This window comes from Trypanosoma cruzi, genomic scaffold (assembly GCF_000209065.1).
Source record: "Trypanosoma cruzi strain CL Brener 1047053516571 genomic scaffold, whole genome shotgun sequence".
Classification (NCBI taxonomy): Eukaryota; Euglenozoa; class Kinetoplastea; order Trypanosomatida; family Trypanosomatidae; genus Trypanosoma; species Trypanosoma cruzi.
Genome location: NW_001849099.1, coordinates 1474 through 10749, shown reverse-complemented (window position 1 = coordinate 10749; position 9276 = coordinate 1474). Strand labels below are relative to the sequence as shown.

General features: G+C 55.4%; 4 protein-coding genes and 4 pseudogenes across 4 annotated transcripts, besides 11 other annotated features; all 8 read right to left on the bottom strand.

Moving 5' to 3' along the window:
* Positions 1-1852: a sequence feature (heterozygous, non-Esmeraldo-like haplotype).
* On the bottom strand, positions 485-871 carry Tc00.1047053509993.60 (mucin TcMUCI, putative; the record flags this gene model as incomplete). Its single annotated transcript, XM_800815.1, has 1 exon — positions 485-871. One exon carries the CDS (start codon positions 869-871, stop codon positions 485-487), a length of 387 nt encoding a protein of 128 aa, XP_805908.1.
* Positions 651-757: a microsatellite.
* On the bottom strand, positions 1281-2267 carry Tc00.1047053509993.51 (annotated as a pseudogene).
* Positions 1853-8420: a sequence feature (areas not merged during assembly with more than two copies in the genome that could not be assigned to a particular haplotype).
* Positions 2473-2545: a sequence feature (T-rich).
* On the bottom strand, positions 2759-3136 carry Tc00.1047053509993.40 (mucin TcMUCI, putative; the record flags this gene model as incomplete). The annotated part of the gene is made up of 1 exon (XM_800814.1): positions 2759-3136. The coding sequence occupies one exon, from the start codon at positions 3134-3136 to the stop codon at positions 2759-2761; it is 378 nt and encodes a 125-aa protein (XP_805907.1).
* Positions 2871-3031: a microsatellite.
* On the bottom strand, positions 3605-4591 carry Tc00.1047053509993.31 (annotated as a pseudogene).
* Positions 4805-4922: a sequence feature (T-rich).
* Positions 5137-5604, bottom strand: Tc00.1047053509993.20 (mucin TcMUCI, putative; the record flags this gene model as incomplete). The annotated part of the gene is made up of 1 exon (XM_800813.1): positions 5137-5604. The coding sequence occupies one exon, from the start codon at positions 5602-5604 to the stop codon at positions 5137-5139; it is 468 nt and encodes a 155-aa protein (XP_805906.1).
* Positions 5249-5373: a microsatellite.
* Positions 5376-5468: a microsatellite.
* Positions 6072-7058, bottom strand: Tc00.1047053509993.15 (annotated as a pseudogene).
* Positions 7272-7342: a sequence feature (T-rich).
* Positions 7556-7927, bottom strand: Tc00.1047053509993.10 (mucin TcMUCI, putative; the record flags this gene model as incomplete). The annotated part of the gene is made up of 1 exon (XM_800812.1): positions 7556-7927. The coding sequence occupies one exon, from the start codon at positions 7925-7927 to the stop codon at positions 7556-7558; it is 372 nt and encodes a 123-aa protein (XP_805905.1).
* Positions 7668-7831: a microsatellite.
* Positions 8421-9276: a sequence feature (heterozygous, non-Esmeraldo-like haplotype).
* Positions 8706-9276, bottom strand: Tc00.1047053509993.5 (annotated as a pseudogene; the record flags this gene model as incomplete).

Here is a 9276-nt window from a genome sequence, read left to right as displayed (position 1 = left end):
CACTCCCGTCACTTGCGTGCAGCCTCCAGCACAAAACAACTCCCCGTCAACGCAGCGAAAACAAAGAGAGAAATACGACCGCTACACCACGCACAGCAACCGCACAAAAACAAACGGCAGCAGCCCAGCAGCAGCAGCAACAAACACAACATGAGACAGATGGAATCAGTACAATTGCAGAACTTGCACACCGCCCCACAACACAGAAGCTATAAAAGCAGAAGCAACGAAAAAAAGATTAAAAAAAGAATTAAAGAACAAGAAAAAACAAACCCAAGGCTCCAGTGCGCATGCATATGAGTGTGTCTGGGATGCGTTCAACGTGACGGATGTGGTGCACAACGCGGAGCACACAGCATGGCAGCAGAAGCAAGCAAACAAAACACAATCATCATAATTACTCTTACTTCATACATCGGACCACGGTAGACGCACACATGTCCCCGTGGCTGAGTGCTGGCACGCACAGCCCGCACACACCTCTTCAGCCCAGAGTGGTGTACGCCAGCGCGCATACGGCGAGAAGCAGCGGGGCACACGCCCACGCAGAGCTGCCGAGGCTGCCGTCAATTCTGCGAATACTTGACGGCGCACGGGTGGTCGTCGTATTTGGCGCCTCTGTAGTCGTAATGCTTGGTGCCTCTGGCGCAGTGGTCGTGGTTGTGGTGGTGGTCGTTGTGGTAGTCGTAGTTGGTGGCTTCGTTGTTGTCGTGGTCGTCGTAGTTGGTGGCTTTGTTGTGGTAGTCGTAGTGGTAGTTTCCTGCTCAGCCTTATTCTCACTTGCTGTCACGCACACGGACGGGCAGCAGCACAGGGCGAGCACCAGCAGGGCGTACAGCAGACGGCACGTCATCATCGTGAGTGTGGTCATTCAGTCGTGTGGAGCTTATCTGCACAGTGAGGGACATGGAGAGCAACAGGGGAGACGAGAGGTGCGGCGGACACACACACAGAGGGCAAACCACATGAGGAGAGAGCAGCAGCCAGGCATGCACCGTACGCCGCACACCACGCACGACACACACTCCAATCCACGGCAGCAGGCACACACACACAGATGGAAGAGGGAGAAGCAAACAGGAGCGGCGCACAAGGCTCCACCGCATGCACACACGAGAATAGATGCAGCGCACACAGCAGCCCAAAAAGCCAAAGCAACAAAAAAGGGAAAGATGTCCCCGCGCACCACGAGAATTGTTGGTCCACGGGAAGCGCAGCCAATATTCATCACAAAAACAGTTCAGTTGCATTGGGCCTTAGTTCATATTCGGCGCACACCACCTCATGCACGCACAGCCACCACCGCAGCAGCAGCAGCACGCGTCACAGGAAGATGCAAGAGCAAAAAGGGGAGGTGGTGTGGGGGGCCACGGTACTGATGTCGCCGTCGCCAGCTGGTGCTGTTCCAATCGATTCGTCGTTAGTAGTTGCGGGCTATATTTGCGTTTCGCCGCCAGCAAGACCTTCATGTTGCGTTCCTTCCTTCGGTACCGCGTCACCAGATGGCTGGTTATTGCTGGAATGGAGCTCCCCAGCGGGTTCCTTTTCCGGGGTCAAAGTCGAAGTACTTCCACTCGTAGAGGGAGATGAAGGTTCGGTTTGTTGTTGACCGACAGGTGACCGACTGTTTGTGGCACCTGCGCTGCACGCGGCTTCCTCCTTTGGTGAGTCCACTTTTTGATCCGTCGCGCCTGATATCCCTCGTCCCTCTGCTGGCGTTGATAACGCCTTCGATGCTGCCTGTTTCCCTGTGCCTTCCGGTTCCCCCGTCACTGGTCGTGCTGCTTGTGGTGCGTGGCTCTCGTTGGGGGCAAGTCAGCAGTGTCGCTGCTCTCCACACCAGTCACTCTTCCTTCACGGTTGTGCCGCCATCACCTCGGCTGCCGACACAACGTGAGACCTGGTTGTAGCGGGTCCTGCGCTGCATCGGGGTCCTCCTCAACACGGGATACATCCTTCTTGGGGCCATTTAAAGCCCCACCCTCGGACTCCTCCGCATCGGCAGGTGACGATGTGCAAGCGGGTGTAGCAGAACCCGGAGAGTCACCTCCACCTCCCTGAAAACATTCACCCTTTGTACCTCCAGTAGATGCATGACTACCAACCGGGCGGAGGGTTCACCGTCAACACCAACTCCAATTCCGCACAAAGCTCCATGACCACAAGAAACATCATAATCCCCAGCATCGGCCGACACCGCTGGCACCGCACCACAGCACGCAGAGGGCACACACCAGCAGCACACGGCCAGGCACCATCATCGCCATCACTCCCGTCACTTGCGTGTGGCCTCCAGCACAAACCAACTCCCCGTCAACGCAGCGAAAACAAAGAGAGAAATACGACCGCTACACCACGCACAGCAACCGCACAAAAACAAACGGCAGCAGCCCAGCAGCAACAAACACAACATGAGACAGATGGAATCAGTACAATTGCAGAACTCGCACACCGCCCCACAACACAGAAGCTATAAAAGCAGAAACAACGAAAAAAAGATTAAAAAAAGAATTAAGAAAAGAATTAAAAAACAAGAAAAAACAAACCCAAGGCTCCAGTGCGCATGCATATGAGTGTGTCTGGGATGCGTTCAACGTGACGGATGTGGTGCACAACGCGGAGCACACAGCATGGCAGCAGAAGCAAGCAAAGCAAAACACAATCATCATAATTACTCTTACTTTATACATCGGACCACGGTAGACGCACACATGTCCCCGTGGCTGAGTGCTGGCACGCACAGCCCGCACACACCTCTTCAGCCCAGAGTGGTGTACGCCAGTGCGGATGCGGCGAGAAGCAGCGGGGCACACGCCCACGCAGAGCTGCCGAGGCTGCCGTCAATTCTGCGAATACTTGACGGCGCACGGGTGGTCGTCGTATTTGGCGCCTCTGTAGTCGTAATGCTTGGTGCCTCCGGCGCAGTGGTCGTGGTTGTGGTCGTGGTTGTCGTGGTCGTCGTAGTTGGTGGCTTTGTTGTTGTCGTGGTCGTCGTAGTTGGTGGCTTTGTTGTGGTAGTCGTAGTGGTAGTTTCCTGCTTATCACTTGCTGTCACGCACACGGACGGGCAACAGCACAGGGCGAGCACCAGCAGGGCGTACAGCAGACGGCACGTCACCATCGTGAGTGTGTTCATCCAGTGGTGTGGAGCTTATCTGCACAGTGAGGGACATGGAGAGCAACAGGGGAGACGAGAGGTGCGGCAGACACACACACAGAGGGCAAACCACATGAGGAGAGAGCAGCAGCCAGGCATGCACCGTACGCCGCACACCACGCACGACACACACTCCAATCCACGGCAGCAGGCACACACACACAGATGGAAGAGGGAGAAGCAAACAGGAGCGGCACACAAGGCTCCACCGCATGCACACACGGCGAGAGCGGTCCGTCGTGCCTGCACCCCTCACGGAGAGTACGCACACACACACACACGAGAATAGATGCAGCGCACACAGCAACACAAAAAGCCAAAGCAACAATAAAGGGAAAGATATCCCTGCACACCACGAGAATTGTTGGTCCACGGGAAGTGCAGCCAATATTCATCACAAAAACAGTTCAGTTGCATTGGGCCTTAGTTCATATTCGGCGCACACCACTTCATGCACGCACAGCCACCACCGCAGCAGCAGCCGCACGCGTCACAGGAAGATGCAAGAGCAAAAAGGGGAGGTGGTGTGGGAGGCCACGGTACTGATGTCGCCGTCGCCAGCTGGTGCTGTTCCAATCGATTCGTCGTTAGTAGTTGCGGGCTATATTTGCGTTTCGCCGCCAGCAAGACCTTCATGTTGCGTTCCTTCCTTCGGTACCGCGTCACCAGATGGCTGGTTATTGCTGGAATGGAGCTCCCCAGCGGGTTCCTTTTCCGGGGTCAAAGTCGAAGTACTTCCACTCGTAGAGGGAGATGAAGGTTCGGTTTGTTGTTGACCGACAGGTGACCGACTGTTTGTGGCACCTGCGCTGCACGCGGCTTCCTCCTTTGGTGAGTCCACTTTTTGATCCGTCGCGCCTGATATCCCTCGTCCCTCTGCTGGCGTTGATAACGCCTTCGATGCTGCCTGTTTCCCTGTGCCTTCCGGTTCCCCCGTCACTGGTCGTGCTGCTTGTGGTGCGTGGCTCTCGTTGGGGGCAAGTCAGCAGTGTCGCTGCTCTCCACACCAGTCACTCTTCCTTCACGGTTGTGCCGCCATCACCTCGGCTGCCGATACAACGTGAGACCTGGTTGTAGCGGGTCCTGCGCTGCATCGGGGTCCTCCTCAACACGGGATACATCCTTCTTGGGGCCATTTAAAGCCCCACCCTCGGACTATTCCGCATCGGCAGGTGACGATGTGCAAGCGGGTGCAGCAGAACCCGGAGAGTCACCTCCACCTCCCTGAAAACATTCACCCTTTGTACCTCCAGTAGATGCATGACTACCAACCGGGCGGAGGGTTCACCGTCAACACCAACTCCAATTCCGCACAAAGCTCCATGACCACAAGAAACATCATAATCCCCAGCATCGGCCGACACCGCTGGCACCGCACCACAGCACGCAGAGGGCACACACCAGCAGCACACGGCCAGGCACCATCATCGCCATCACTCCCGTCACTTGCGTGCAGCCTCCAGCACAAACCAACTCCCCGTCAACGCAACGAAAACAAAGAGAGAAATACGACCGCCACACCACGCACAGCAACCGCACAAAAACAAACGGCAGCAGCCCAGCAGCAGCAGCAACAAACACAACATGAGACAGATGGAATCAGTACAATTGCAGAACTCGCACACCGCCCCACAACACAGAAGCTATAAAAGCAGAAGCAACGAAAAAAAGATTAAAAAAAGAATTAAGAAAAGAATTAAAAGAAGAATTAAGAAAAGAATTAAAAAAAGGATTTAAAAAAGAATTAAAAAACAAGAAAAAACAAACCCAAGGCTCCAGTGCGCATGCATATGGGTGTTTCTGGGATGCGTTCAACGTGACGGATGTGGTGCACAACGCGGAGCACACAGCATGGCAGCAGAAGCAAGCAAAGCAAAACACAATCATCATAATTACTCTTTCTTTATACATCGGACCACGGTAGACGCACACATGTCCCCGTGGCTGAGTGCTGGCACGCACAGCCCGCACACACCTCTTCAGCCCAGAATGGTGTACGCCAGCGCGGATGCGGCGAGAAGCAGCGGGGCACACGCCCACGCAGAGCTGCCGAGGCTGCCGTCAATTCTGCGAATACTTGACGGCGCACGGGTGGTCGTCGTATTTGGCGCCTCTGTAGTCGTAATGCTTGGTGCCTCCGGCGCAGTGGTCGTGGTTGTGGTCGTGGTCGTGGTGGTCGTGGTGGTCGTGGTTGTCGTGATCGTCGTAGTTGGTGGCTTTGTTGTTGTCGTGGTCGTCGTAGTTGGTGGCTTTGTTGTTGTCGTGGTCGTCGTAGTTGGTGGCTTTGTTGTTGTCGTGGTCGTCGTAGTTGGTGGCTTTGTTGTGGTAGTCGTAGTGGTAGTTTCCTGCTTATCACTTGCTGTCACGCACACGGACGGGCAGCAGCACAGGGCGAGCACCAGCAGGGCGTACAGCAGACGGCACGTCACCATCGTGAGTGTGGTCATTCAGTCGAGTGGAGCTTATCTGCACAGTGAGGGACATGGAGAGCAACAGGGGAGACGAGAGGTGCGGCAGACACACACACAGAGGGCAAACCACATGAGGAGAGAGCAGCAGCCAGGCATGCACCGTACGCCGCACACCACGCACGACACACACTCCAATCCACGGCAGCAGGCACACACACACAGATGGAAGAGGGAGAAGCAAACAGTAGCGGCACACAAGGCTCCACCGCATGCACACACGGCGACAGCGGTCCGTCGTGTCTGCTCCCCTCACGGAGAGTACGCACACACACACACGAGAATAGATGCAGCACACACAGCAGCCCAAAAGTCCAAAGTAACAATAAAGGGAAAGATATCCCCGCGCACCACGAGAATTGTTGGTCCACGGGAAGTGCAGCCAATATTCATCACAAAAACAGTTCAGTTGCATTGGGCCTTAGTTCATATTCGGCGCACACCACTTCATGCACGCACAGCCACCACCGCAGCAGCAACCGCACACGTCACAGGAAGATGCAAGAGCAAAAAGGGGAGGTGGTGTGGGAGGCCACGGTACTGATGTCGCCGTCGCCAGCTGGTGCTGTTCCAATCGATTCGTCGTTAGTAGTTGCGGGCTATACTTGCGTTTCGCCGCCAGCAAGACCTTCATGTTGCGTTCCTTCCTTCGGTACCGCGTCACCAGATGGCTGGTTATTGCTGGAATGGAGCTCCCCAGCGGGTTCCTCTTCCGGAGTCAAAGTCGAAGTACTTCCACTCGTAGAGGGAGATGAAGGTTCGGTTTGTTGTTGACCGACAGGTGACCGACTGTTTGTGGCACCTGCGCTGCACGCGGCTTCCTCCTTTGGTGAGTCCACTTTTTGATCCGTCGCGCCTGATATCCCTCGTCCCTCTGCTGGCGTTGATAACGCCTTCGATGCTGCCTGTTTCCCTGTGCCTTCCGGTTCCCCCGTCACTGGTCGTGCTGCTTGTGGTGCGTGGCTCTCGTTGGGGGCAAGTCAGCAGTGTCGCTGCTCTCCACACCAGTCACTTCTTCCTTCACGGTTGTGCCGCCATCACCTCGGCTGCCGATACAACGTGAGACCTGGTTGTAGCGGGTCCTGCGCTGCATCGGGGTCCTCCTCAACACGGGATACATCCTTCTTGGGGCCATTTAAAGCCCCACCCTCGGACTCCTCCGCATCGGCAGGTGACGATGTGCAAGCGGGTGTAGCAGAACCCGGAGAGTCACCTCCACCTCCCTGAAAACATTCACCCTTTGTACCTCCAGTAGACGCATGACTACCAACCGGGCGGAGGGTTCACCGTCAACACCAACTCCAATTCCGCACAAAGTTCCATGACCACAAGAAACATCATAATCCCCAGCATCGGCCGACACCGCTGGCACCGCACCACAGCACGCAGAGGGCACACACCAGCAGCACACGGCCAGGCACCATCATCGCCATCACTCCCGTCACTTGCGTGTGGCCTCCAGCACAAACCAACTCCCCGTCAACGCAGCGAAAACAAAGAGAGAAATACGACCGCCACACCACGCACAGCAACCGCACAAAAACAAACGGCAGCAGCCCAGCAGCAGCAGCAACAAACACAACATGAGACAGATGGAATCAGTACAATTGCAGAACTCGCACACCGCCCCACAACACAGAAGCTATAAAAGCAGAAGCAACGAAAAAAAGAATTAAAAAAAAATTAAAAAAAGAATTAAAGAACAAGAAAAAACAAACCCAAGGCTCCAGTGCGCATGCATATGGGTGTGTCTGGGATGCGTTCAACGTGACGGATGTGGTGCACAACGCGGAGCACACAGCATGGCAGCAGAAGCAAGCAAAGCAAAACACAATCATCATAACTACTCTTTCTTTATACATCGGACCACGGTAGACGCACAAATGTCCCCGTGGCTGAGTGCTGGCACGCACAGCCCGCACACACCTCTTCAGCCCAGAGTGGTGTACGCCAGCGCGGATGCGGCGAGAAGCAGCGGGGCACACGCCCACGCAGAGCTGCCGAAGCTGCCGTCAATTCTGCGAATACTTGACGGCGCACGGGTGGTCGTCGTATTTGGCGCCTCTGTAGTCGTAATGCTTGGTGCCTCCGGCGCAGTGGTCGTGGTGGTTGTGGTAGTGGTCGTTGTGGTAGTCGTAGTTGGTGGCTTTGTTGTTGTCGTGGTCGTCGTAGTTGGTGGCTTTGTTGTGGTAGTCGTAGTGGTAGTTTCCTGCTTCTGACCACCACCTTCTGCCGCGCACACTGACGGGCAGCAGCACAGGGCGAGCATCAGCAGGGCGTACAGCAGACGGCACGTCACCATCGTGAGTGTGGTCATTCAGTCGTGTGGAGCTTATCTGCACAGTGAGAAACATGGAGAGCAACAGGGGAGACGAGAGGTGCGGCAGACACACACACAGAGGGCAAACCACATGAGGAGAGAGCAGCAGCCAGGCATGCACCGTACGCCGCACACCACGCACGACACACACTCCAATCCACGGCAGCAGGCACACACACACAGATGGAGGAGGGAGAAGCAAACAGGAGCGGCACACAAGGCTCCACCGCATGCACACACGGCGAGAGCGGTCCGTCGTGTCGGCACCCCTCACGGAGAGTACGCACACACACACGAGAATAGATGCAGCGCACACAGCAGCCCAAAAAGCCAAAGCAACAATAAAGGGAAAGATGTCCCCGCACACCACGAGAATTGTTGGTCCACGGGAAGCGCAGCCAATATTCATCACAAAAACAGTTCAGTTGCATTGGGCCTTAGTTCATATTCGACGCACACCACTTCATGCACGCACAGCCACCACCGCAGCAGCAGCCGCATACGTGACAAGAAGAAGCAAAAGAGGGGAATTTTTCTGGAAGCCTGCGGTGCTGCCGATGGTGGCCGCGGTGGTCGCTGTTCCTTTGTCGTTTTTGGTGATTGATGTTGTTGTGAATTCTTCCGGTTGTTTGGCTGAAAGTAATGTGAAAAAGCAATTGTTTCCCTGGTAGTCTGTTGATGCCTTCCCTGTCTCGTCCATTTCTGTGCTTGCTGGTGATGTGGGTGGGTCGCTGGGGTCGACGAGACGCTGACGGGACCGCCAGCACCATCCGAGTGAACTTCGTCCACTGTGTTCTCGTCCCCAGTCCCACTACGCCCGCTGCTGGGGGCGGTGTAGCAGTCAAGCCAGAAGCAGCAGCAGTGGGCTGGAGTTGTCGGCCGCATCACTAAATGGATGCGCCCGCAAGCAAGAGCAACGTCCATCGACAGGGACGTCTGCACCAATACTTGGGAGTGGGGGAACAACGACGCCAAACAGAACAGCGCGTGCCACCCAAAACTTCCGCAAAGTCTATTTGCACCGGTCTTGTCGTGGTTTCGCCGTGAAACGTCAAGTAACCGTACGCGGTTCCCTTATTTTCATCGCGATTAAAATCAATGGTGGAAAGGATGACATACTTGTCGTACGTCCCCTCCTGCCACTCCTTGCGGTAAAACCATTGCCCGAGTCCATTTGATTCCATCCAAGAGGCCACATGAAAAATGTTCTTTCCGGTGGACGTATTGTACTCACATGTGGCCACGGCCTTCCGCTATGCCTCCAGCAAATCCACCTGCGATGCACGGTCAACGCAATCCAAATCCACTCTTTGTACGCTACCCAACACCAT